Below are 25,428 nucleotides of genomic sequence, written 5' to 3'. Positions count from 1 at the left end.
ATTCTTGTGAATGACCCAATTTGATATATGCATGAGAAAAGGGGAGCTGAATACGCCTTTCAGCATGACTAGCCCTAACTTCCTTCATGTGTATGGAAGCCCTTGATTTCATTGTTAATGGTCAAGAAAGCTAGTGCACATCTGAAGTGTTCATTCTTGAGGTTCAATAATTGCAAAGAAGGACAAAAGCCCAAATTGACTCCGCTATTTTGAGCTGAATAGTAAAACTAGCAGCTCAGAACATGAGTCCTACCTCAAGTAAGTGACCAGTGTGAGATGGAGCATAAGATGCACTCACACCAAAAAAAAAAAAAAAAAAAAAAGAGAGAGAGAAAAGTGTGTGAGATGGAGCATAAAATGCACTCACACCGAAAAAAAAAAAAAAAAAAAAAAAAAAAAGAAAAGGGTGAGATGGAGCATAAGATGCACTCACCCTTAGAAATAAGTAATTGTGGTGACAACCGAGGTTCAAAGGGGCACTCTAAAGTTGAACTCTCATTGAGATTTAGTTACAGATGTGAAACTTAGTGAAATTTGATTATTAACCTTGACAATTAAGGAGGTGATTTATATATGAATTAGGAGTGAAGGCTAGACTATGATGAAATTCATATTCTCCTTTCCTCGGATCTGATACATATCTTAAATGGTAATTTACAAGAATAAGAGTTGAGCACTTACAAAAGTTCCTCGACTACTCAATGAATTTCTATCTTAAAATAAAAAAGTTCACCAGGTAAATGGTGAGAACAGAAGCGGGGAATGTTAAGTTTATGGCTGATGTCTTTGCTTGAGGACAAGCAAAAGCTTAAGTGTGGGGGTATTTGATGAACCTACAATTTATCTATATTTTATGAGGTCTTTGCATGAAATTTTATGTTGGTTTTATTAATCTTTGCCTTAATTTAGCTAGATTGCAAAAAAGATTTTAGGGGGAGCCAAATCAACAAAAAGAAGGCAAAAGCAAGAAAAGAAAACTCAAAATTTATCAAGTTCAGCCCGGCCCAGCCATGAGAGCAAGAGAATTTCATTCGGCCCAAGAAGAGCAAGTGAAACTCTTTGGAAAATCCAAGGGAAGAAGCCTAGCAAGAAGGAAATTTCGGCCCAGCCCATTTTTAGCCCAAATAACAGCCTAGAGTGTAGCCCACTTGAGCTCAAAAGCAAGGTAAGTTGTAGCCCAAATAGCAGCCCAAAGGGAGCTAGGGGCGGCAACTTCTAGGAGTTTCTTGAAGAGAAGGAGGGAGCACTCTAGAAGGTTCATGAGGGGTGTAATACACCCCATTCTAGAGGCTTCAAGAAGGGGCAAGAGCCCCCTTGAAAAACTATATAAGGAGGCCTCTAGGAGGGGAGAAAGTTGTTCAATTGCTTGAGAGGAAGGCTCTCCCACTCTTAGAGGTTCGGCCACCTTGAGAGAAGAGAAGAGAAGAAGGCTAGGCGCAAGGAAGAAGAAGAAGAAGGGCTGAAGGAAGTTCAAGACAAGCAAGCTAGAAGGAGAAGGTGAGTTCGAATTGAGGGTTTGTGATTCAAAGATTTTTTGTAATAAATCATTTGTATTTTCATTCTCTTTTGATTTGAATTCAGTTTCTTAGTTATATGTTCTTTTTTCTTTCTCCTTGTTTCCATTCTTCCTTGATGTATTTCAGCTTGTAAAATTTCAGTTCAGCAATCTAATTCTTTTTGATTCATTCAAATGGTCATGCATTGTACTTGAAGTTTCTTGAATAAGGGTGTGATTGCAGATTAATTCGGCCAACTAACCTTCAAAACTCAGATCTGAATTCTCAGATCTGAGATTGCAAGATCTGAATTGCTTGAAAGAGAATTTAGATCTGCAAATTTCAGATTGGGCGAATTAATCTACAGCTTGGAATTCCTAGAGTGCTTGAGAGAGACTCTAAGAATTCAGATCTACTATTCAAGAACTGAATTGAGTGCAAGGTTAGAGATAACTTGCACAATTCAGTTGGTGATCAATTCAGATTTGAATTGATGCCTTAGAAGTGTTTGAAGAAATGCATGCATGGGGATTAGATTCTTGCTAGAGATAGAAGAACCGTCACTCATGCATAGGATGAACATGCGCTTGAGAGAGGCTGTTCATGACCTTGGGGTTTCACCAAACTAAGGCTCAATCATGATTCATTCGAATGATCCAAATTGATAGATTGCTGAATTCTGAGATTGACATTTACTGCTTACTCTTCTAACCTGAATTGAAGGCAATTGGACCAATGATTTAGATAGATTTTAATTTAGGATTTCTTAGCTTTCATTAGAGTTTTGATTTATTTGTTGATCAGATAAGAAGTGCTCAATTTAGTATTGGTAATTGTTTCCTAAATCCTCGTGGGAACGATACTTCACTCACTACTTTATTACTTGAATGGCTAGTGCACTTGCTAGTGTCACAATGAGCCACACATCATCGATCTGATCGAAGGGCCTTAATTTCTCTCCCTAACTGTTTCTCGACCTCTTGTTTGAACTCTTTGAACTTTTCAAAGGATTCAGACTTGTGTCTCATTAGGTACACGTAACCGTATTGTGAAAAATCATCTGTGGAGGTGATGAAATACACGTGTTGATTTCGTGTCCTAACACTCAGTGGACCACATACATCAGTATGTATTAGGTCAAGTGTGCTCGTACATCTTTCGGGCTTATCGTTAAATGACCATTTCGTCATCTTGCCTTGTAGGCAAGGCGCACAAGTGGGAAGATCTTCTACAGTTAGAAAATCCAAAGGACCATCCTTTACCAACCTTGTGATTCGGTCAACACCGATGTGGCCTAAGTCAATAATGCCACAGACACGTGGGATTAACTGTATCACGAGTTCTCTTCTTAGGGATTTCAGCCGACGTAGTTGCGGTTATGTTAGTTTCTAGAGAAGGATGTAGAACATAGAGACCATTCTCCAGTTCCCCGTATGCGGTGAATCTGATGTTTCTTTTAATAGTAATCGTATTACTAAAGAAGACAGAATAACCATCTGCACACAGTTTTGAGATAGAAATCAAATTTCTCCTTAAATTTTGCACATAAAGACAGTCTTTAGTACAGTTGTTCATTCTCTAAAAATTAATTCCACGGTTCCTATGGCCACGGCTGCAACAGTTGCAGTAGTCCTCAAGAAGAGTGTGACTTCTCTTTCACTCAGCCTTCTGCTTACCTTGAACCCCTGTAGTGAGTTACAAGCATGAGTTGAAGCCTCAGAGTCAATACACCAGGATGCAGAAGCTACCAACAAATTGGTTTCTATAACACAAGTTTCGAAATTACCTTTCTTGGATTCTAGGTAGGCAGAACAATTCCTTTTCCAATGGCCGGTCTTCTTGCAGAAGTGACAGGCATCCGATGCTTTGTCTTTCTTCTGCTTCTTGCTCTTAGTGGCTTTCTTCTGAGGCTTCTTTGCCTTCCTCTTTCTCTTGCCTGTCTTGCCAGCTTCAACAAGCATGGCTACAGGCTCATCCTTTCTAATAAGTTCTTCAGCTCTTTGCAACATATTGCTGAGCTCTTGTAAGCTGACATTCAGCTTGTTCATGTTATAATTCATGATGAACGGATTAAAGGAAGGAGGCAAAGAGTTAAGGATAGCATCTATCTGGGTTGCAAGGTCCAGCTCGGATCCAAGAGCCTCCAGTTCGTTGATGTATCCCATCATCCGAAGACAATCGTCGTGAACTTTTTGGCCCTTGGACATTTGAGCGGTCATGAACTGTTTCAAGACCTTTTGTCGAGTAGAACGATTATGCTCTTCATACATTGTCCTGAGACTGTCCAATATGTCTTTGGCAAATTCGATCTGATCGAACTGCCTCTGTATCGGGTTGTCTAAGGAGGCAATGATGTAACACCGAGCAAGGGAGTTTTTCTCCTCCCATTCTTGATAGTCTCTCCTTCGGGCCTCAGAAGCCCTATCACCCGGACGCTCCGGGGCAGGATTCTTTGCCACTTTGTCCAGCTTTTTAGAAGTTAGGACCAGCATAAGGTTCCTGTACCAGTCAACATAGTTTGGGCCCTTCAACTTGTTGTCATCAAGCAGTTTTGCAAAAGATCCGTTTGCCATTTTCTGATAAAAGAGCAAACATCAGTCCACAACCTAATTTGATTCATGTTCATTTCATAGATATGGATTTTAATCTACGATCCATTTCCATTTATTCGTCTCTGAGATTTCCCTCCTCTCTCAGTGATGAAGATTATGGGTTATCTCTGGAAATGTGGGAAATCACATAGGGTGCATGGAGCCAACTATTTCAGCTGCATAACCCCACCACCTTTCTGTGAAGGATCACATCCACTCATCATATGAGTTTTCCCTTTGGCCTCTGTCAGACAAGGTTCAGAGCCATTTTCAGGTAAACCTTTCTGTCCAGTGAGTGCTTACCCATCATATTCATGAACGCCAAGGTACCGTGAGAGAGTTCCCATTTTCTGGTGAAGCCCCTCCCACATCGGTCTATGATGCCCCTATCATCTTATGAAACACTCAGACAAGCCCAACAGCAAATGGATAGCCCATTTTCTGGTGCGTTTCCTCATTACTGAAGGACCCATCCTCATGCTAATGATGGAAGGCCATTAGAGAGTTCATCATATGAATCTCCCTATCACACGCACTCATATTAGCTGGAGGGAACAAAATTACGCCCTAATTTGATTTAGGTCAAACCAAAGTGGCTCCCACTGACTTTCATAAAGCCAGATTTCAGTGGGACTTAAATCGGCTAGGTTTCCGTACGCAACCTCTTGATGAGGTGTGGGGCCCACCACTGAGGGAAGTCATCCAATGACCAAAAGGGACACCATGGCAATGATGTGCATTCAGCCATGGTGTGCGCAAGAGCCACTGTCGAATGAGCATGGGCCAAGTACTTATGGCCCATGTACGCAGCACATCACACATCCATACATCACATGCAGGGATAAATTGATCCAATCAATTAATTATCTGTAAGGCCCGTTGGAAGCCCGTTAAAAATTCCATAATATTAACCATTAATATTATCTAGGTATATGGGCTGAATTAGGGTTACCTAGTTCGGCCCATATAGCTTTATCCTTTAAAATGGGCTTTTGCAGTTTTAACTGTTTAAAACTGGGCCTTTACAGGCTGGGCCGAATTAACCATTTAATTAAATATCAATCCTTAGGCCCATTAGTGGGAAATTAGGGCTGACTTTCAGCCTTGATTAAACCCTAGTATTGGTCCAAACAGTTTTGAACCAATCTTAGTTCGAATGGGTCTAGGGTTTGATTTTTAATTAAATCCTTAATTCATGAAAATAATCTGAAATTAAATACTGATAAAAGGAAAAACAAGAATCAGTCAAATAGGGTTGTTCGCACAATCCTTCCTGCAAAACAGAGGTTAGATCACAGAATACAGTTTCACAAACTGCAAATCGCAGATAGCATTTCTATTATCTGCGAAATCTCCTTCTCTGTGCCGCCAACTTCGATCCAAAATAAAAATAAATAGAAATCCTATTTCTATTAATAATTACATCAGATCGAATACCTATACATTGAGTCTAGAAAATAAAAAAAAATTATTTACAGACCCAAAATAAATCAAGAACTGCAAAATCGCAGGTTCCTTGCGCAAACCAAGAAATCGATCTCCTCTTGTACGAACAGACCATAAATCAAGAAAATTATAAAGAACAATTCTAAATAATAATCAGATTTATTTAAAATTAATTTCAGATTATTTGCCCATCTGTTTTGGGAACAAATTTCCCAAAAACCAAATCTGCGCAAATTGGGTAGAACGCCTTCTCCCTAATTGCGTAGGTTCAGATCTGAAACAGAATGGTTCAAGATTTGAACGATGGCTCTGATACCACTGAAAGGATGAGAGATCCATCCCATGGACCCCCAAAGATTGCGGAATAAGGGGCGAATTTCAAAAATTTTTCTCTCCCTTCAACTAGGAATCACATTCCCTATTTAGAAAATCATATTTTCAAGGATCAATCTTGAACCTTAAACTGAACCAGATCTGAACCAAAAGGAATGAGAGAGAATAATACCTGATACGGAGAAGTAATATCTCCCAACGAAGGTGTTCACGCCCAAGGAAGGATCCAAAGACTGCTCCCACTGAAGATGGCGCAGTGTAGGATGGAGCAGAATCAGCAGTGTTCTTCTCCAAGAAGTCTGTCATTCGCAAGAAACAGTAGGATGGAACGTTAGCACAGCTTCCTTTTCAATCCTTTCTCAAAGAACTGATGTCAAGATCCAATCTTGACTTCTCCCACAGCTAGAGATCGAACTGGTAAACAGGGCAGCAAGAGCAGGGAGGCGGCAAGAGAGTATTCGCAGGCTGCAGAATTCTCTCTTCTTGATTTCAGCACTAAAGAGGATCTTATGTGTTGCTAGTTAGTCTCTCTCAAGGCTGTCGTCCCCTCCTTCTTTTTGTTAACTTAAAAGATCAGCTCCTAATCCCATTAGGAGGTGCTTATCCAAATCATATTTGGATCAGCCTTCTCTTCTAGTGATAAGGATAAACCCTTATCTTATCTGCAGATTAGATTAGCTTTATCCTAATCCCATTAGGAGGTTTCTAGATCTAAATCACATTCAGATCTGGACTCTCTGAGTGGATAGGATTAAGACCCTATCCTATCTTCTAATCCATCTCAGAATTCGCCCCTTTAATTAACTAAATAAATGGCCCAGTTCGAAATGGGCTTTAGGCCCATTAAGCTTATGTGCTCACTTAACTTCCTAACTGCTGCCTAGTTGGGCTTCCTTGTATGGCGTGGGACCCAAGCATTGATCTACACATCAGCCACATGGGTTCGGCCCAGCCTTTGTTACAAGGCCTGGTCGAATACACTGTTAAAGACAGTGCACTCCCTGAAACCCATCAAATGGTCTCTATGGGCCCAACACTTACCCTAAGTGGTCCCTGGGCCAAGTCACCTTGTAACACCCAGGGACTGTGGGCAGATGCAAGATTAGCCCATCAGTTATTATCCTCAATGGTCTTACACTTAACCTCTTAGCCCTTAATGATCATACACTACCCCGACAAGAGAGGACCTTTCCCTCGGCTGCAAGGAACAGTGTTGCACTCTCCACTTATATGGATCTCGGGAATTAAAACCTTTTGCAAACATTTTAGAAACCATAATATATATACTTTTATATCTCATATACAATATACTTTGCAAAACAAATTTCAACGGTTGAAATCGGCTGCCGGCAGTCTTGGTTTCCAACAGTGAGAGTGCATCCCCGATCATTACCTTTGTCTGACAAAGGGGCTGATCCTGTCACTATGATCACCCACTCAGATGAATTCTCGGATTGTCCCAACATACCCAGATTTTGACCCCCGCTAAGGATCTCACTGATTGGTACATAAAAGACAGCCCGATCCGACACCTAGTGCAGTATCATAATCGAGTCTAGGGGTCAGGTGTAATTTTCCAGTTTTGCCCATCAATCTCCAAGGTTCAGGGCAATACTGGAAATCTGGTCCAGTTCAAATATTCAATTAATCCCACACTGTATGTGTCTAGGGTCTCACCCCGGTAGCTGAGACAAGCCACCCCAACCGACTTGGTGGCACCACAGTGTCAACCTTGTCAGGATAGGTCTCCCCAGACCGACCCACTGGCTGTGAACTTTCTTAACTAACACGAGTCTCAATAAGTGTCCAGTTTAAGGGTATTACACAAAAACATACCAAGGGAACATGAATCAAATATGCACTTTTATTCATTTACAATAAACTTATAAAGTACATCAATTTTGATTGAAGCTAAGGGCATACAAAACTGTCTAACAGTGTCTACCTAAGATGTAGTAAATTCCGGAAGAAAGCTCATTTTCCTACAAAAAAGACTCTGGAAGAAAAATCATGTAATGAGAATCTAGGGAGAAATCCAAAAACACAGGGCCTAAAATTATTTTAGTGGGGCTTACAAGCTCAGTTGCCTCCTAGGACAAGGTCTAGTATAACATGGAGATGAGATAGAACCCTGATATACTTTTTTTATGCTTTTTTTATTTTCATTATATTATGCTTGCATGTTTGAATTTCTCCCAACATTTCATTTGGAATTTCTCTCAGTATTTATATTTTATATTCAATAAATAGACATTTGACCAAAAGAACGCAATCATGGTTTATAAGATCTTTTCTTTGTGTTTCCAATAAATATGGACTGGTCTGAATTGAGGAATGAGCAAAATAATGGAATAACCAATCAAAATGATTCTTCTGGAGCAAAGCATATAGAAGAAACATTTAAAGATATCAAAGCAAATGGCATGAGAAACCTTAAGACTCAAGATAGCATTGAAGCAAGGATGGAAAGAGGTCCCATAGACAATAAAACAAGCAAGGAAGTATTATACTACTTTCTATAGACATTTTACAACATAGGCTTCCACCACATACATACTTGGATTTTTTTGGGTCTTGCACACTATATTTTATAGAAACTTTTATTTTCTTTGTCATATGCATTTCTCTCTTATAACCTGTGGAGTTTCTGTTCAAGCACAAGGTGTTTCCTAACACTTCTTCCAATTGATATATCTTCTTATTTCCTATCATTTATTTTTTACTTGAAAATAAAAATAAAGAAATAAGTTCTTCAGCAGAAACACAAAATCCAAAGGACTGCTGTTTCTTTCTCCATAGAAAAAGTACAAAATATTATGTGAACACAACCTAAAATGTTAAAAATGAACAAATAAAGTAGCAATGGCAAAACCAAAATAGACGTCTGTCAAATAAACAAACAAATCAAAGTATTATAATGTGGCAACACCCTGAGCATTTGTCATGTTGCCTATGTTCACCTCTGTTCATTCCCCTAAAATACTTATCAATAGCTGTTGTGCATGGTAAGACAAAATCAGATCTCCATTATTTTGAGCAAAATATCGTAAGTATTATTTTACAGTTTCTAAAGCATATAAAGAGGAAAGGCCTAAGAATTAACATATAAAGTATGCAGTACTGCCATTGAAGCAAACATCAAGAGTACCGACAAATAAATGACAACCATATTAAATAAGGTAGCCTATCTCATACATCACATAATTTAGAACCATACAGTAAGCTCTAAGAAGAGTACGATACTTTCCCACAGTTTACCTTTGCTATCATAAGGTCCATTTTTTTAGCAACAGTTGAGAAATTGACATGCTCAGCATCCCTAAAGAATATGTTTGTACATACACGAGAGAACCTAATTAAGCTTGTCAATCATATATGATAAGCTACTGGAAAGAAACAAACAAAAAAAATCTTACATTGGTTCTGGAAGCTCATCCTTCATCAGCAAGCCATCCATGACCAACTCTTCAAGAGAAATCAGAAGGGTGTTACCACAATTTGCATCCTACAGGTAATCATCGAAAACTCTAAATTCCGTGTTTTACATGATTAATAGTTGGACATTTTCTAAAAGAGTTTCCTACATGCTACACATGACTACGTGAGACACATACATAAAGGTTGAGACTGATCACTGGACAGGTCCAACCAATAAGACTCGGTACATTAAATTCCTTGTTTTACATGATTAATAGTTGGACATTTTCCAAAACAGTTTTCCTACATGCTACACATGACTACATGAGACACATACGTAAAGGTTGAGACTAATCATTGGACAGGTCCAACCAATAAGATTTGGTACACTAAATTCCTTGTTTTACATGATTAATAGTTGGACATTTTCCAAAAAGAGTTTTTCTACATGCAACATGTGACTACATGAGACACATACATAAAGGTTGAGAGTGATCATTGGACAGGTCCAACAAATAAGGTTTGGTACACGATAATCAAACAATTTGGGAGAAACTAGCCACCCAATCCACACACTCTTTTTGAACCAATCACCATCTTGTTTTCTCTTTCCAAAATGTCAAAGAGTATGGAGTTCATCAAATGATTAGCACCATCAGGTAAACTTTTTTTTCCAAGAGATCTCCCAGATAGCACTTATCTGATGGTATGTTTCAAGCCCTCATCATCCAATATGGATACAATATAAAAGTAATATTAACTATAAAATTACAAATGAGCTATTTCCATGATCATTTTTCCTTTATCTTCATTGAGGTTTTACATTTTCAGTGGGCAGCCAACCATGCAGTTTACTTTCTTGCATCCTATTTTGCTCCTGACAAGCTTCCAAAACTTAGCATCAAAATTTGAAATAAATTCTTTGCAGAAGTCTTTGTTTTTAGCCCCCAGTGGTTAGTTTTCTGCCATGTGAAGGGAACTATAAAGACATTGGGTCCAAACATCCATCTAGCTAGGTACCCCTAGAACAGTAGTAGTATCAGTAGTAGCTATAACAAGTGTAGATGTATAAATAAAAGAATAGATATACAGGGAGTCAGGGAGTATAAAAACAAAAGCAAAGAAATGAGAAAATACCACCCTATAAAACACAATTCAAAAAAAAATACCAGCCACCATTTACAGGCAACTAACAAAAAGAAATGAGAAAATACCACCCAAACCACCTGGAACCCCTAAGCCTCTCAAAACAATAAGAAAATAAATCAAGCAAGCAGAACAAGCATGAGATACCTACATGAAAAAATGAATATTAATTCATCACAAGCTACTCCAACCACCAAAAACAAAGGAAAACCCATAAAACAACCCAAATGCAAATTTACAGGAGCCCTGGAACGTAACACTTAACAATCCCTTGGCTGTTAAGTGATCATAGCTCCTTAATCCTTATCAGCCCATTCCATTCATTTTGGAGTCTGAACTCAATCCCTTTTTCCCTGCCCCTCCCTTTGACTTTTCCTTTTAATAAATCACAGTTTCCATAAAAGCGCATGTCCTTACTGCCCATTCCCCATGAATGATCACCACTCTTCCACCAATTGACCATAATAATAATTGTTTGTCTAAGAAAAACATTCCAAGTGCAATGATGCTTAAATTCTAGTTAAACAGTCTACTTATGAATCTAAATTTCACCTGCCCAGCGTAGGGTGATCCTTCTTCATTAGCCTTCCTTCCTGGTGGGACAAGTGGGAGAACCTGCAGATATGCAGCCACTCTGAATTAAATATCGGGGAAAAAACAAGCTCTGAAAAGGAATTATAAGCAAACAAAAACCAAAATTGACTCAAAAGTATATGAAGACTATTTCAGTATGCAATTCGCTATTAATTTGCACAATTTAAATAAATTGAGTTTTAACTCGAGTTTCCTATGAATGAAGTAAGACATCCTTGCTAGCCATGAAGGCCAGGAAAAAACAATAGCATTAAAATTAAAAGCAGAAAAGAGAAAAAGATAAAGCATTGCAAAATTCAAAATTGATTAACTGAAAGTAGAAGCAAAGACCTGCCAAATGGTGCAACCAGCTTCGTGAAGCCAATCCAAGAAGCGAAAGACCTCTTCACCTAGATCTCCGATGCCGTATGATCCTGGCAACGATGTCGGATGAAGCAGCACACCGGCTCTCCTCCAACGAGATCTGCAGTAACATCGTCGTTCGAAAATCTCCGCTCGGACATTCTCCTCTCGGTTTGGGATTTCAAACCAGTTAGAGAGCCAGCAATGTAACTTACGGTGCTGGCGGTAGATGAAACAGATGAAAGGTTACAAACTTTGTGAGGGACAAGCTGAATTGAGGAGAACCTAGACGAAGGAAGAAGAGAAAGAGAGCTGCAGATAGCCATTAAAGGAGAGTAGAAGAATAGCTCCAACACTCAAAAGACCTTAAAAAAGGAGTAAGGAAGAGGTAGATAAGAGTTGCAGCATTGCATTTGAATCCGCCATCATCGAGAGCTGTCGAGAGCAGGAAAAGCAAGTCGTAAAGAGAGAGAGAGAGAGATCGAGTGGGACCCTCCCGAAGAGAGTCGTGAGACACGGACGGTCATTAAGAATCGATGTATCAAATATCGATATCAGGAAATCAACCTGCATCAATGCTTTTTGTCCTTATGTCCAACCACTTGTACTCTTCCCTCCTAATCAGCTATCAATGTTCAGTGAATGAACACGTATACTCGTAATAAAGTACATTTGTCCACTTTCCTCCAACTTCCTTCTGCTTTTGTTTTGTCATGGGCAAGGCTGGGCCGAGTTTGAAATATCTGCCCCAAAACCCAGAATTTTTGGGTAGCCCGGGCTGAAAATGATAACCCTTTTTTTATAATAAAAGTAAGGGTAGCACGTCCCCATAAATCAGTATAACAAATGGTGAGCCACCCGATTCACAGCTTGATTTGCTTCTCGATAAATATGCTTGTAGATGATTCTCTTCGGGCTCTTCTCTTTGAGCTCGCAATAGTATTGAATGATATTCCTTAGGTTCCACAAATCACTCTCAACAGTCTTGAAAATGAAAACCTTTAAGACTAACAATTAACCATTATAAAAAAATAAATAAATAAATAAACAAAAAACAAAACTACAGTTAATCCATTGTCAGTTAGGGGTGCTAACGGTTTGATTATCCGAATCGTGGACTTATTTTTGAAACTGAACTAGGGTTACCGGTAGCCAAAACTGAACTGAAGTCAATCGATCGGTTCATCGGTTTTTTATTATTTATAATATATATTATAAAAATATATAAATATATAAAAACACTAGAAATATATGTAAAATATCAAATTTAAATAATAAATAATATATTATATATTTTAAATATATATATTTATATATAATGCATATTTATTGATTTATAATGTATAGAAAATATAAAATATGATATATATATAATATACATAAAATATGCATAATATATATATATATCAATATATATATATATATATGTATACCGATCAGTTCGGTTAACTGCTAGTTTTCTATTTGGTTTAACCAAAATTGAACCGGTACCTTTGGTTTTTTTAAATACCAAACCAAAACTGAACTGATCGGTTCAGTTTCAGTTGGTTTTTTCAATTGGTTCAGTTTTTCTTGCTCACCCCTACTATCTGTGATATGTGCCCTCACTATTTTCAACCCAATGTTGAGCTGGACCTGGACTGTTGGGAATCTTGGGACTATTGAGTAGTAGCAATCCAATCCCAATTCCCAATATTTTTCCTTGCATAATCAAACGATGGGAAATAAAATTTTCACACTTTTTCATCCCAGCCCATCCAATCCAAATCTTCCCACAAACTAAACAGAGCCTTATATTATAAGACTCGGATCAGAGTAAAACCCTGGAAGGCTCTCTTGGCCCTAATTTTACCAATTAACTAGGCGGTTTGTCTGTCCACTTAACCAGGACTAGAAAGACCACGGTTCTTGATTTTCATGGTTCAACTTCAACAATTTGACATGGGTCGAATCTTAAAATATTGTCTTTAACATGTCAAGTTACCAAAGAAAAAAAAAAGGATTCGGTTAATAGTTCATCAACCTATACAATTGATCTATCTATCCCATTTAACGAGTTTACAAATTGTTAGCTAATGTTTAAAAAAAATGACCCAAAACCAGAATCATTCTTGCCACCAGTTTCTAGGATGATGGTTCAACCATTTGGTTCAAACGGATGGCATATTCTGACAAAAAAATAATAATTAAATAATTAAAATAAAAAATGGTCAAAACCATTGAATGGGTCAAAATTTTTTACCCTCGGGTAAACATGTCATTAACAAATTCAATTGTTTTTGGTCAAGGACCAGGTTTGGGGTAAAACATAACCAGTTGCTTGGATAGTTCCCAAGCCAAATAGTCCAATAGTTTGAGTTAATGGCAATTCAAAAACCATGTTATAAGCACCATGACCATTTAATAACCATCTTTGATGCCCAAAGGTCTTGGTGAGTTAGGGGTGTTTTTATTTTATTTTATTTTTTATTAGCTCAGTCCAGCATAAAAATTCTAGTCGAGCCTAGGTTTGTATGTTAGGCTTGGCTTGGATCAGATCACAAATTTTCGGGCTGGACTTGGGCCAAATACTTCAATTCTAGCCTGGCCCATGGTCACTCGTAGGGTGAGGGCACTAAGGGTAGAGGTGTAAACCAGATGGCACACGGGCCATGCCAGGCCTGGCACAATGGTTTGCGCCATATTGGACCTAGGGTTTTAGGTTCGCGGGTTGGGTTGGCACAGCACCACCAAGTGGGTCGTGTCGCCCGCGGCCTATGTGCCAGCATGACCCATATATACTATTTATATATATTATATATTATATATAATATTACTATATATTATATAAATTATAATTATATAATATTATACAGTATATAATATATTAATAAAATATATAATAAATAATATATTATATATTTTAAATATATATATTTATGTATAATGCATATTTATTGATTTATAATGTATAGAAAATATAAAATATGATATATATATAATATACATAAATATACATAAATATATATAAATATATGTATACCGATCAGTTCAAATAACCGCCAGTTTTCTATTTTGTTTAACCGAAACTGAACCAATACCTTTGGTTTTTTTTTAAATACCAAACCAAAACTGAATTGATCGGTTCAGTTTCAGTTGGTTTTTTCAATTGGTTCAGTTTTTCTTGCTCACCCCTACTATCTGTGATATGTGCCCTCACTATTTTCAACCCAATGTTGAGTTGGACCTGTTGGGAATCTTGGGACTATTGAGTAGTAGTAATCCAATCCCAATTCCCACTATTTTCCCTTGCATAATCAAACAATGGGAAGTAAAATTTTCACACTTTTTTATCCCAGCCCATCCAATCCAAATCTTCCCACAAACTAAATGGAGCCTTATATTATAAAACTCGAATCAAAGTAAAACCCTGGAAGGCTCTTTAGGTCCTAATTTTACCAATTAACTAGGCGGTTTGTCTATCCATTTAACCAAGACTGGAAAGACCATGGTTCTTGATTTTCATGGTTCAACTTCAACCATTTGACATGGGTCGAATCTTAAAATATTGTCTTTAACATGTCAAGTTTCCAAAGAAAAAAAAAAGGATTCGGTTAATAGTTCATCAACCTGTACGATTGATCTATCTATCCTATTTAACGAGTTTACAGATTGTTAGCTAATATTTTAAAAAAAGACCTAAAACCGGAATCATTCTCGCCACTAGTTTCTAGGATGATGGTTCAACCATTTGGTTCAAATGGATGGCATATTCTGACAAAAATATAATAATTAAATAATTAAAATAAAAAATGGTCAAAACCGTTGAATGGGTCAAAATTTTTGACCACTCGGGTAAACATGTTATTGACCAATTCAATTGTTTTTGGCCAAAGACCAGGTTTGGGGTAAAACATAACCAGTTGCTTGGATAGTTACCAAGCCGAATAGCCCAACAGTTTGGGTTAATGGCAGTTCGAAAACCATGTTGTTAGCACCATGACCATTTAATAACCATCTTTGATGCCCAAAGGTCTTGGTGAGTTAGGGGTGTTTTTATTTTATTTTATTTTTTTATTAGCTTGGTCCAACATAAAAATTCTAGTCGGGCCTAGGTTTGTATGTTAAGCCTAGCTTGGATTAGATCACAAATTTTCGGGCCGGACTTGGGCCAAATACTTCAATTCTAGCCTGGCCCATGATCACTCGTAGGGTGAGGGCACTGAGGGTCGAGGTGTAAATTGGATGGCACACGGGCCATGCCAAGCCCGGCACAATGGTACGCGCCATATTGGGCCTAGGGTTTTAGGTTTACGGGCTGGGTTGGAACAGCACCACCAAGTGGGTCGTGTTGCCCGCGGCCTGTGTGCCAGCATAACCCATATATACTATTTATATTATATATATATATTTATATATTATATATAATATTATTATATATTATATAAATTATAAGTATATAATAATATATAATTGTTATTATATATTAAATGTAAACTTCTGATTTGATTTATTTTAATCAGTTATTGCCTTCACCCAAACATAATGTAAATAATGCAAACCGAAGAGATAAAAAAGGAATTTTAATTATCCTCACTTTCTTTTCATGGTCAGCCAATATATCTTCCAATTTTGATTTTTTACAATCAAATAAAAATTATTTGGAGTTCAAATCATCTTCGGTTCTACTTGTAATATACCAATCTTTTAGTGAAGATAGTCTTATTGAAGTCAGGTATCCTCCTTATACGATAGCAGGTGGGGATACACATACCTTGCATCTGATACAAGCAATAGACATAAAACATAGAGAACCACTTTACGTTTTATGGGTGGATCCCACGCAAGTTAAGTATCCTGCTGTAGTAATAGATAGATTATAGAACGCATTAATAGAACTGTTCATTGACCCGGATGGTCAGAGTATTTGGCCCGGGAATTGTCCACGCAATTGGTACTGTTTCATCCATATTGAACCATTGACCTATTTGATCTATTCAACTGTTTTTGACTATTTTTATTTTAATTATTTTTATTTTCTAAGTTAGAATGAGCCATGCATTCAAGCGGTCAACCCAGAAATCGATGGCCAGAACTGTTTTAGTTCTGGGTCGATGTTTAAAACCTTGAAATGGGCCATCAGTCTAAGATACAGGTTTAGACAATGCCCAAGAATCAGTTTGATTACAACTGTAGTGGCTGAATTAAATAGCTTATTATTTTGTTTTTTTATAAATAAGTTTTTAAGGAGGTTCCATATAGACAGATTACTTTGCCCTTGAATTTTATGGTGCCTTAGTTGGTAGTAGGGGTGTCCATAAAAAAGGGAAAAACTGGATCGAGAAAACTGAATCGGAAAATGTGGTTAACCGAATCGATTAGTTTGGTTTTGGTTCGGTATTTTTAAAAAACCGAAGGACTTGTTTGGTTTTTGGTTAACCTAGAAAAAAGTAGCAGTTAACTGAATCAACCGATATATATATATATATATATATATTTATTTATATGTTAATTATATATATTTTTAATATATGTCACATATATTATCTATATATTATATACAAACATATATTCATTATATATTTACAATGATCTATTTATAATATTTATAATATAATATTATACATATATATTTGTACATCATTTATTATTTATACTATATTATTGCACACACACACACACATACATATATATATATATATTATAAATATAAAAAGCCGAAAAATGAAAGAATCGAACTAGTAAAAAACCAAAACTGATAAATCAATTAATCAGTGGTATCGGTTCAGTTTCGGTTTGTAGAAATAAAAAAACCGATAAAACTGGTTCAAAGAAATAGAAGAACCAATAAGACCGATTTGATTTGATTTGAAAAAGAAAAATACCTATGGTTTGATTAATCGAACTATGGGCACCCCTAGTTGGTAAAAACTCTGATTCGTCTAGCGGAGACATAGGATCAAATCCTATCGGCTATCGCCACTAGGGTTGGGGGGTAAGGGGATGGAGGATGGATAGTTGGACCATTTAGCCAAGATATTGGCCAGCAATAAGTTCCATTCCACCCCTAAATCGTTAGTTTACTAAAAACCGTTCTTGATTAGTGTCCCACTATCCTAAGTAATCAAACTGTTGATCTATTCAATCCTGATTATAATTTTTGGTCGTTTTTATTTTTTATTTTTTGTTTTAAATTTTATCAGGCTGATCCATTTGAACCAGATGGTCGAACCACTGACCTGGAATCTGATTGCCAAAATGGTTCCAGTTTTGGGTCTTAAAACATTAATATGGCTCTTTAAAAAATATATTTTATATTCATCCACTAAGGTTGAGTTTCGAATCAGTGTAAAACGTCACCGGTTGATGAGAATGCAAAATATCATATTTTTTCCCTTAATGTTTAGTCTTTTATACTTATTTAGTGCTTAAATGGACTCATTATTCTTATATTTTGATTTAAGGCACAAATGGAGACGTTAAGTGAAAAACTAAGCTAATCGGGTAATTTTGGACAGTTTCGGCATTGCATCATAGTTTGGGTATAACTCTCTCATCCAAACTCCGATTGAGATAATTCAAGATGCGTTGGAACCATAAGGAAAACCTTTACAACTTTTATGTTTTGAGTTTTGATATATACTAAATGAATCGAGGTCAAAATCGGGCCCTAAGTAGCTGTAACTGCACTACTGACGTGCTGAAAACGTTCCTTAGCCTGTAAGTTTTTATATGCGAAATCACCACTCTCTCACTTACATGAGAACTTTGTTTTATCATATTTTTGAATTTTTTCTTGATAAGTCAGACTTGGAGACCGTTATCTAGAGAGAAATTTTAGGAGATTTTGTAGGCTTCTCTTGAGGGAAGTAGAGAGAAAGAAAAGAAGAGGAAAAACAAGAAAGAAAACAATTAGACGTAGGCTGCCACCCCTCTTTTCTTCCTCTCCAATTCTTTATTGAGTTTTCACCATGACTATGCATGGCTAGATTCTGATATTTGGTCGAAGGAAATAGAAGCCTCAGAATCAACAAAACTGTGAGATCTAATTTGATTTTTATTGTTTGATTTATGCTTTGAACATCAAATGTTCTTCTATGTTCATGTTTATGATTGTTTTGTCTGATTGCTAGGAGACCTAGTAGTTTATTATTCATTGCAATTTACTGTTAGGTTAGATATTAGATTCATAATTGTTTGATCCCTCTAATCTGTGAAGCAACTAGGATTTAATGATTTTCTGCGTCAAAAATTGTTATATCTTAGGAAGAACACTAGACTGAATTAAATGCAACCGCTTATACTTTTGTTGTTTAGCTTCATTGATCTCTAATGCTTAAGACTACTGCTGAATTAAATCTTTAATGCTTGTTTAGGGATTGTTCAGTAGTAAGGGTTAAGAGGATCGCTTGTTTTCTGATTAACTATGATTAGGGAGATACAGGAAAATAATTCCTACGATGATTATTCAAATTCTGAATTGATATATCTTTGCATCGATAAGCAGTAGTGAAATTCTGATGGTGGATGTTGACTTAGACCAAGACTCGTTCTTTTGATTAATTTTAGTACCTTGAATTGCATTGCTTCTAATTTGGTTTTCTTTCTTTTTAATTCTGATTTTCGTTACATACAAACCCCCCTCCATCCTTGTTCACGCAGCACACAAACTAGGGTAGATACTCTCTATGGGAACAATTCTTACTCGCACTACTGCATTTATTTTTAGGAGTATAGGTTTTATTTTTGGATGCCTACAATAGCACGCCAAATTTTGGTGCCACTGCCTGGGAGTTTTTCTAATCGGTTTTTGTGCTTATTGTGATCATTGTTTCGTTCTTGAAACTTTTGAAAAAAAAATAGAGACCACTTTGATTGTTTCTGTTTTAGCATAGAATATTTTTTGTCTTATTTATTTATTCATTTATTTATTTTCATCACTTTAGATTTTTTTTATGATATGTTGTTCATGGTTTATTAGGGTTTCCTTGATTTATGCCTGTAACTCGATTTTCTAAGCAAGATGATTTGCAGTACGATCCAGAAATAGAGGGAACTTTGCGCAAGTTAAGGAGGGAAGCTCAGAGTCATTCTGAAGAGAACAATCTAGGTTTTGATTCCCTATCTGTTAGCGGTTCTGATTTGAGAGATGAGGAAATCATGGCTAGAAATCAAACTCTAAAAGAGCTTGCCGCCCCTGATTTGAATCAACAACCCTTATGCATAACATTTCCTGCTTTAAATGCTGATGCTACTTTTGAATTAAAATATGGACTGATACATCTCTTGCCCACTTTTCATGTGGTATGCACGAGTATGAAACCCACGGGGGTGACTGAAGAACAAATTAAATTAAGAGCCTTTCCGTTTTCTTTGAAGGATTCGGCTAAGGATTGGCTCTATTATCTACCCTCCGGGAGTATTACCACATGAAACAAGATGAAGAAGCTATTTTTGGAGAAATATTTCCCAGCTTCAAGGGCGGCCAATATTAGAAAAGAAATTTGTAGTGTAAGGCAATACAAAGGGGAGTCCTTACATGAATACTGGGAACATTTTAAAAAATTATGTGCAAGTTGCCCCCATCATCAAATAAGTGAGCAACTACTCATCTAGTATTTCTATGAGGGTCTTCAACCTACTAATAGGAGCATTATTGATGTTGCTAGTGGAGGAGCTTTAGTGGATAAAACTCCCGAAGCCGCGAGAAACTTGATTGCAAATATGGCAGCCAATTCTCAACAATTCGGCTCTAGGCTTAACCCTCCTTCAAAGCATGTTAATGAGGTAAATCTCTCTTCCATTGAACAACAAATTGTGAGTCTAACTTCTCTTGTTTGTCAATTGGCTGCAGGTAATATGCAAATGGTGAAGGCTTGTGGAATTTGTTCGGTAGTAGGGCATCCAACAGATATGTGCCCAACTCTTCAAGAGGAGCCCATTGAGCACGTGAATGCAATAGGTGGTTTTCTGGGGCAACCGCCAATGAAATATGTGAAGGGTTGAGAGATCCATCACATGGACGCCCAAAGATTGCGGAATAAGGGGCGAATTTAAAAAATTTTTCTCTCCCTTCAACTGGGAATCACATTCCCTATTTAGAAAATCACATTTTCAAGGATAAATCTTGAACCTTAAACTGAACCAGATCTGAACCAAAAGGAATGGGAGAGAATGATACCTAATACAGAGAAGCAATATCTCCCAGCGAAGGTGTTTACGCCCAAGGAAGGATCCAAAGATTGCTCCCACTAAAGATGGCGCAGTGCAGGATGGAGCAGAATCAGTAGTGTTCTTCCCCAAGAACTCTGTCCTTCGCAAGAAACAGCAGGATGGAACGTGAGCACAACTTCCTTTTCAATCCTTTCTCAAAGAATTGATGTCAAGATCCAATCTTGACTTCTCCCACAGTTGGAGATCGAACTGGCAAACAGGGCGGCAAGAGCAGGGAGGCGGCAAAAGAGTATTCGCAGGGTGCATAATTCTCTCTTCTTGATTTCAGCACTAAAGAGGATCTGATGTGTTTCTTGGTCTCTCTCTCTAGGCTGCCGCCCCCTCCTTCCTTTTGTTAACTTGAAAAGATCAGCTCCTAATCCCATTAGGAGGTTCTTATCCAAATCATATTTGGATCAGCCTTCTCTTCTAATGATAAGGATAAACCCTTATCTTATATGCAGATAGTGCACCCCCTGAAATCCATCAAATGGGCTCTATGGGCCCAACACTTACCCTAAGTGGTCCCTGGGCCAAGCCACCTTGTAACACCCAGGGACTGTGGGCAGATGCAAGATTAGCCCATCAGGTATTATCCTCAATAGTCTTACACTTAACCTCTCAACCCATAATGATCTTACACTGCCCGACAAAAGAGGAACGCTCCCTCGGCTGCAAGGAACAGTGTTGCACTCTCCACTTATATGGATCCCGGGAATTAAATCCTTTTGCAAACATTTTAGAAACCATAAGGTATATACTTTTATATCTCATATAAAATATATTTTGCAAAACAAATTTCAACGGTTGAAATCGGCTGCCGGCAGTCTTGGTTTCCAACAGTGAGAGTGCATCCCCGATCATTACCTTTGTCCGACAAAGGGGCTGATCTTGTCACTATGATCACCCACTCAGATGAATTCTCGGATTGTCCCAACATACCCAGGTTTTGACCCCCGCTAAGGATCTCACTGATTGGTACATCAAAGACACCCCGATCGGACACCTAGTGCAGTATCATAATCTTGTCTAGGGGTCGGGTGTAACTTTCCAGTTTTGCCCATCAATCTCCAAGGTCCATGGCAATACTGAAAATCTGGTCCAGTTCAAAGATTTAATTAATCCCACACTGTATGTGCCTAGGGTCTCACCCCGGTAGCTGAGACAAGCCACCCCAACCGACTTGGTGGCACCACAGTGTCAGCCTTGTTAGGATAAGTCTCCCCAGACCGACCCACTGGTTGTGAACATTCAAAACTAACACGAGTCTCAATAAGTGTCCAGTTTAAGGGTAATACACAGAAACATACCAAGGGAACATGAATCAAATGTGTACTTTTAATCATTTACAATAAACTCATAAAGTACATCAATTTTGATTGAAGCTAAGGGCATACAAAACTGTCTAACAGCTCCCACTTGCACTTAGGTCCAATCAGGTACTAGCCGGAGTCCCATGCTTTCCACGTGTTTCTCAAACACTTTCTGTGTCAGTGGCTTAGTGAATGGGTCTACCACATTCTCCGCTGATGCTACTTCTTGCTATCATCCTCCCATAGGTCCAGAGTTGTCATACAACAATGGAATGGGTGATGTGCTCAATTCCAAATTCATGAATGAACACCTTCATTCATAAGGCAGCATCACTTACGGCAATGCGCTCGGCCTGGGTTGTGGACTATTAATTTGCAACTTAGGACCCCTGTTTGCTGACACTCAGGAAACAACACACGATCCTATCGTGAAAATATATCCAGATGTAGACTTTCTATCATCTGGGTCTGACTGAAAATCGGCATCTGTATACCCTTGGATCTGTAGTGAGCTACCGTCGAATACTAGACAAAACTCTTTTGTCCTTCGAAAGTACTTAAGTATGTTTTTCACAGCAGTCCAATGCTCCTGCCCTGGGTTGGCCTGAAATCTGCTTACTACACTCACTGCCTGAGCTATGTCAGGATGAGTGCACAGCATTGCATACATGATGCTCCCTACGGCAGAGGCATAGGGAACGTCTTTCATGCCATCAATCTCCTTAGAAGTCTTGGGAGACATCTTCTTGGAGAGAGTGACTCCGTGCCTGAAAGGAACATTTCCTTTCTTGGAATTTTCCATGTTGTATCTTTTGACTATTTTGTCAATGTAGGCAGATTGGGATAATCCTATTATCCGCTTTGATCTATCTCTATAGAGTCGAAGACCCAGTATATAGGAGGCTTCTCCAAGATCTTTCATGGAGAATTGTTGTGATAACCATACTTTCACCGTAGTTAACATTCCTACATCATTCCCAACGAGTAGAATGTCATCTACATACAGAACCAAGAAGGTAACCTTATCTCCACTGTACTTCCTGTAAACACAGGGTTCATCTGAATTCTGCTCGAAGTCAAACGATTTGACGACAGAGTCAAAACGGATGTTCCAACTTCTAGAAGCTTGCATAAGTCCATAAATGGATCTATTAAGTTTACATACCATGTTTTCCTGACCTGCAGCAATGAAGCCTTGCGGCTGCTGCATATAGATATCTTCAGTAAGATCTCCATTTAGGAATGCAATTTTGACATCCATTTGCCAAATCTTATAATCATGGTATGCTGCTACAGCTAGCAGGATCCTAATGGATTTAAGCATGGCCACAGGAGAAAAAGGTTTCCTCATAATCGATGCCCTCTTTCTGAGTGTACCCTTTCGCCACCAAACGAGCCTTGAAGGTCTCAACCTTACCATCGGGGCCCTTCTTCCTCTTGTAAATCCATTTGCAACCGATTGCTTTTACCCCGGAGGGCGGATCTACTAGAGTCCAGACTCCATTGGTCTCCATTGAGTCCATCTCTGCTCTCATGGCCTTCACCCACTTCTGGGAATCTATGTCCAACATAGCTTCCGTGTAAGTCACGGGATCCTCCTCACTAGTCAAGGTTTCCACCAGGTAACTATCCTGGTCATAACCATAACGGACTGGTGGCCTGGATACCCGAGTGGATCATCTAGGTTGGTCACTACCTGGAACTTGTGGGACATCTCCCACTGCTCCTGAGCTCTCCTCATCAAGAACAACTTCCTGATGATGGGTGTCCAGGATATAGTCGGTTTTCAAGAATTGCGCATTACGACTGCAGAACACTTTCTACTCACTTGGGTCATAGAATAGGTAACCTACATAGCCTTTTGGGTAGCCTACAAATAGGCAACGGCTGGTCTTGGATTCCAACTTGTCTACACTCGGTCTCTGAACGTGTGCTGGACAACCCCAAATCTTCAAGTGTCTGACACTTGTTTCTTTCTGGTCCAAAGTTCATATGGAGTATTCGGAACCGATTTGGTTGGAACCCGATTCAGTTGTGGGTAACTCTGAGTGTATGAGAAGCGACCGGACCATATCCAATAAGGTCCTATTCCTCCTCTTTGAAACACCATTAAGTTGTGGTGTAGCAGGAGGAGCTAATTGTGATACTGTCCCATTGTCCTTTACGTAGTCCCTGAATTCGTCAGAAAGATACTCGCCACCTCGATCTAATCGAAGGGCCTTAATTTCTCTCCCTAACTATTTCTCGACCTCTTGTCTAAACTCTTTGAACTTTTCAAAGGATTCAGACTTGTGTCTCATTAGGTACACGTAACCGTATCGTGAAAAATCATCTGTGAAGGTGATGAAATACACGTGTTGATTTCGTGTCCTAACACTCAGGGGACCACATACATTAGAATGTATTAGGTCAAGTGTGCCCGTACATCTTTCAGGCTTACCGTTAAATGGCCGTTTTGTCATCTTTCCTTGTAGGCAAGGCTCACAAGTGGGAAGATCTTCTACAGTTAGAAAATCCAAAGGACCATCCTTTACCAACCTTGTGATTCGGTCAACACCGATGTGGCCAAGTCGATAATGCCACAGACACGTGGGATTAACTGTATTACGAGCTCTCTTCTTAGGGATTTCAGCCGACGTAGTTTCGATTATGTTAGTTTCTAGAGAAAGATGTAGAACATAGAGACCGTTCTCCAGTTCCCTGTATGCGATGAATCTGTTGTTTCTTTTAACAGTAATCGTATTACTAAAGAAGACAGAATAACCATCTGCACACAGTTTTGAGACAGAAATCAAATTTCTCCTTAAATTTTGTACATAAAGACAGCCTTTCAGTACAATTATTCATTCTCTAAAAATTAATTCCACGGTTCCTATGGCCGCGGCTGCAACAGTTGCAAAAGTCCCCAAGAAGAGTGTGACTTCTCCTTCACTCAGCCTTCTACTTACCTTGAACCCCTGCAGTGAGTTACAAGCATGAGTCGAAGCCCCGGAGTCAATACACCAGGATGCAGAAGCTACCAACAAATTGGTTTCTATAACCCATGTTTCGAAGTTACCTTTCTTGGATTCCAGGTAGGCAGGATAGTTTCTTTTCCTGTGGCCGGTCTTCTTGCAGAAGTGACAGGCATCCGATGCTTTGTCTTTCTTCTGCTTCTTGCTCTTAGTGGCTTTCTTCTAAGGCTTCTTGCCTTCCTCTTTCTCTTGCCTATCTTGCCAGCTTCAACAAGCATGGCTACAGGCTCATCCTTTCTAATCCGTTCTTCAGCTCTTTGCAACATATTGCTGAGCTCTTGTAAGCTGACATTCAGCTTGTTCATTTTGTAGTTCATGATGAACGGATTAAAGGAAGGAGGCAAAGAGTTAAGGGTAGCATCTATCTGGGTAGCAAGGTCCAGCCCGGATCCAAGAGCCTCCAGTTCGTTAATGTATCCCATCATCCGAAGACAATGGTCGTTAACTTCTTGACCCTTGGACATTTGTGCGGTGATGAACTGTTTCAAGACCTTTTGTCGAGTAGAACGATTCTGCTCTTCATACATTGTCCTAAGACTGTCCA

At 38.4% G+C, this 25,428-nt stretch overlaps 1 protein-coding gene, 1 long non-coding RNA gene and 1 other non-coding gene across 3 annotated transcripts; all 3 read right to left on the bottom strand.

Moving 5' to 3' along the window:
- Positions 1-3,016: 3,016 nt before the first annotated feature.
- LOC148876901 (uncharacterized) lies at positions 3,017-4,069 on the bottom strand. Its single transcript, XM_088968243.1, has 2 exons — positions 3,283-4,069; positions 3,017-3,181 (listed from the first exon to the last, which is right to left on the bottom strand). Exons 1-2 carry the CDS (start codon positions 4,067-4,069, stop codon positions 3,153-3,155), a joined length of 816 nt encoding a protein of 271 aa, XP_088824369.1. The 3' UTR covers positions 3,017-3,152.
- A 3,643-nt stretch (positions 4,070-7,712) lies between these two features.
- On the bottom strand, positions 7,713-11,790 carry LOC148876900 (uncharacterized). The gene is made up of 4 exons (XR_016102273.1): positions 11,354-11,790; positions 10,982-11,044; positions 9,283-9,371; positions 7,713-9,185 (listed from the first exon to the last, which is right to left on the bottom strand). It is a non-coding gene; the product is annotated as an uncharacterized LOC148876900 (long non-coding RNA).
- Positions 11,791-19,831: 8,041 nt separating this feature from the next.
- Positions 19,832-19,938, bottom strand: LOC148876899 (small nucleolar RNA R71). The gene has a single exon (XR_016106303.1). It is a non-coding gene; the product is annotated as a small nucleolar RNA R71 (small nucleolar RNA).
- Positions 19,939-25,428: the final 5,490 nt, after the last annotated feature.

The sequence above is a fragment of the Nelumbo lutea genome, chromosome 1, assembly GCF_056320005.1.
Source record: "Nelumbo lutea isolate HS-2025 chromosome 1, American lotus-T2T, whole genome shotgun sequence".
NCBI lineage: Eukaryota > Viridiplantae > Streptophyta > Magnoliopsida > Proteales > Nelumbonaceae > Nelumbo > Nelumbo lutea.
The sequence above is the reverse complement of the archived record's forward strand: the minus strand, read 5'-3'. Positions and strand labels throughout refer to the sequence as shown.